The sequence below is a fragment of the Trypanosoma cruzi genome, genomic scaffold, assembly GCF_000209065.1.
Source record: "Trypanosoma cruzi strain CL Brener 1047053516099 genomic scaffold, whole genome shotgun sequence".
Classification (NCBI taxonomy): Eukaryota; Euglenozoa; class Kinetoplastea; order Trypanosomatida; family Trypanosomatidae; genus Trypanosoma; species Trypanosoma cruzi.
Window position 1 is genome coordinate 1 of NW_001849105.1, and position 2402 is coordinate 2402.

The window sequence follows — 2402 nt, forward strand, 5'->3', positions numbered from 1 at the left end:
GCCCGGCGATTGAACCTCGCCCCATTTGATCCATCCACTTTGCTCGCCGCCCGCAGAAGGCTTCTTGACCTCACCAACAACCAGTTTTAGTTCCAAGCTGCCCTCTTCCCAACTCCCATTTACATAGGACAAGGCAGTGCTTCCCGCAAGAAGAAACACCTTATTGTCCTTCATGGTGGTTGTGGGGTGGCGCACAACATCAAAACTCCCCTCTCCCTCCGCTTTACCAAGCACAGTGTGTGCCCGCCATGTTTCTTTATTGACCTCACCAACAACAGTGGGCCATTCCCACGCAGAGTCGATGTACTCCGCAACAACATCAGAAGACGGCTTAGTTGATCCGGTATGGGAGTTTTTGGCATTTATGTGACCTTCGGCAAAAGCAGCAATTACTCCACCAGCACTGACGAGAGAGGGTGAAACAAATGAATCCCTCGCCGTACTTGAGTCAGTAGTCCCCTTCTTCGGCAGCACCTGCGTCGTCTGCGGCACAAATAGATCGACCCGTTGCAGCTCCTCAACACCCCCTGAAGCACTCCCCTCTCCAGCAATGGCACCCATCAATGCCGACCCAGAAGTTGAAGCATCAGCATTACTTCCCACCTCAGCGGTCTCAACTCCACTGCAGCACATCATGATGACGAGGAAGAGCAGCACCGTGGAATCAAACACACGCCGGGACATTTCGGGCCTCTGCGGCTCACTCTCTCTTCCTTCCCTCCTCCTGCCGCTGGATCCGGTCACGCGGCGACGGTTGTGTGTGCGGGGTGCCATGACTGCAGCAACACGTGAGAGCATATAAATATGTGTGTGTGGGCGGTGTGTGTGTGTTGTTGGTCCTTTCAGAGCCTTACAATTTCACAGTAGCGATTAGCGCTTGTTTGCTTGCTTTCCTAGCGTGTCTGTCCAAGAAGTGGAGAAGGCAGCAGCGGCAGAAAGACAACAAAAACGGCAATACATCAGACACGTCACTGAAAAGCACGGAGTGTCGCTGCAGTAACAGCAATTGTTTCCTCCCACCACACACATGGAGTGAAAGGAATGTGTGTCTGTGTGTCCAAAAAGAGGACGCGCAACCAACGACAGGCGTGCCATCGCCATGCACAAACACAGCTCGGGCTGCCGTTATATCCCCCGCAGCCGCACGTGTCATTGGCTCCACACGCAGATGGAGATTAAGCGTGACGGGGAGCGACAGCAACACCTTTTTCCCTCATCTATTCCCAAATAAATTCGATAACCCGCACGCCAGCCACCATCGTCGAGCGCTTCCGCCCTACTCAGTGGGAATGTAAAAGAGAGCCCCTGCCCCCGGAGAGGGAGCTGCGGCGGAGACCGTGAAAAGCAGACCCGTTATGCATTGGCGAGGGGAATTGCGCCTTCTCTTCGCGTAGGGCGCTGTTGAGGACAGAGCTTTTCTACCTCAATAACCTGCGCTCAAAGTTTTGGTGAAGCACAGCTTCCTCGCTTCTTCAGTGTCCATTCCACGTTTTTTGTCCGGGCACCTGCAGAGCCGGGCAGCGGAGTAGATGCAGAATTGTCTCTTCGCGCAGCTCACGTTGGCTGGTTTTCACAATTTCCGGTCGTTGGTCGTGGCATGCCGTGCGGCGGTGGGTCAATCCGTCACAGCTGTGGCACCGAAAGCCGCATGCTGGACGGCGAAATTCAACAGGTGGTGATCTTATCGGGGTGTCGTCGGCAGGCGACGTGCGCTTCCTCGGTGGCCTGACCCCTCTGCCATCATGAAATCGGCGACAGTGTGGCGTTGATGAATGGATGTGTGCGCGCCATCTTGAGCACACGGTGCACTGTTTCTCGATGGCATTCCCCTCCTGCGCGGCAGAGACAGCCGCCCTCGGAAGCAAAGTCGCTATGCGGGTTGTGCCTCAATTGTGGTGAGGGCCACGTGGAGACTCCTGTTGTCCTTTCCTTCACTTGCTTGGGTCTTTTGTGTTCCGGCGACGGCGGCGGGCGGTGACCAGTGCCAGCCCCAACAACCCGCAGGCATGCACGGACACACAAAAAAAACGGTCCCCAGCAATGCGCGGGCCACAAAGACACACACTCTCCTCCTCCTCTCCCCACAAAAAAAAAAAAGACTGTGGTGATCGTTGGGCAAAAAACCAAGAAGGAAGGCGCACCCCAGCGGAGTGCCCAGAGTTCTCTCGCCCCAAACAGAAAACAAACCGAAACAGATTCACAAACAATTCACTCCCCGCATCCCCCCATCCCATCCCCAAGCACCATCAGTAATTACATGTGAAGCGCTTCTCAACAGCACCCCGTTTCACGGGTTCGTTTAGACTTCCCAGCGCCGACCACCCACATCAACGCAGCGCTGCGGGAGCGAAAGGCGGTGCAAAACAAATTCACAAACAAAAACAATACAACGCAGCATCCAA

General features: G+C 55.0%; 1 protein-coding gene across 1 annotated transcript, besides 1 other annotated feature; it reads right to left on the reverse strand.

Annotated features, from left to right (window-relative positions):
- On the reverse strand, positions 1–798 carry Tc00.1047053509531.10 (trans-sialidase, putative; the record flags this gene model as incomplete). The annotated part of the gene is made up of 1 exon (XM_797612.1): positions 1–798. A coding segment is annotated over one exon (798 nt), but the record flags the coding sequence as incomplete, so codon positions are not given.
- Positions 1–2402: a sequence feature (areas not merged during assembly with more than two copies in the genome that could not be assigned to a particular haplotype).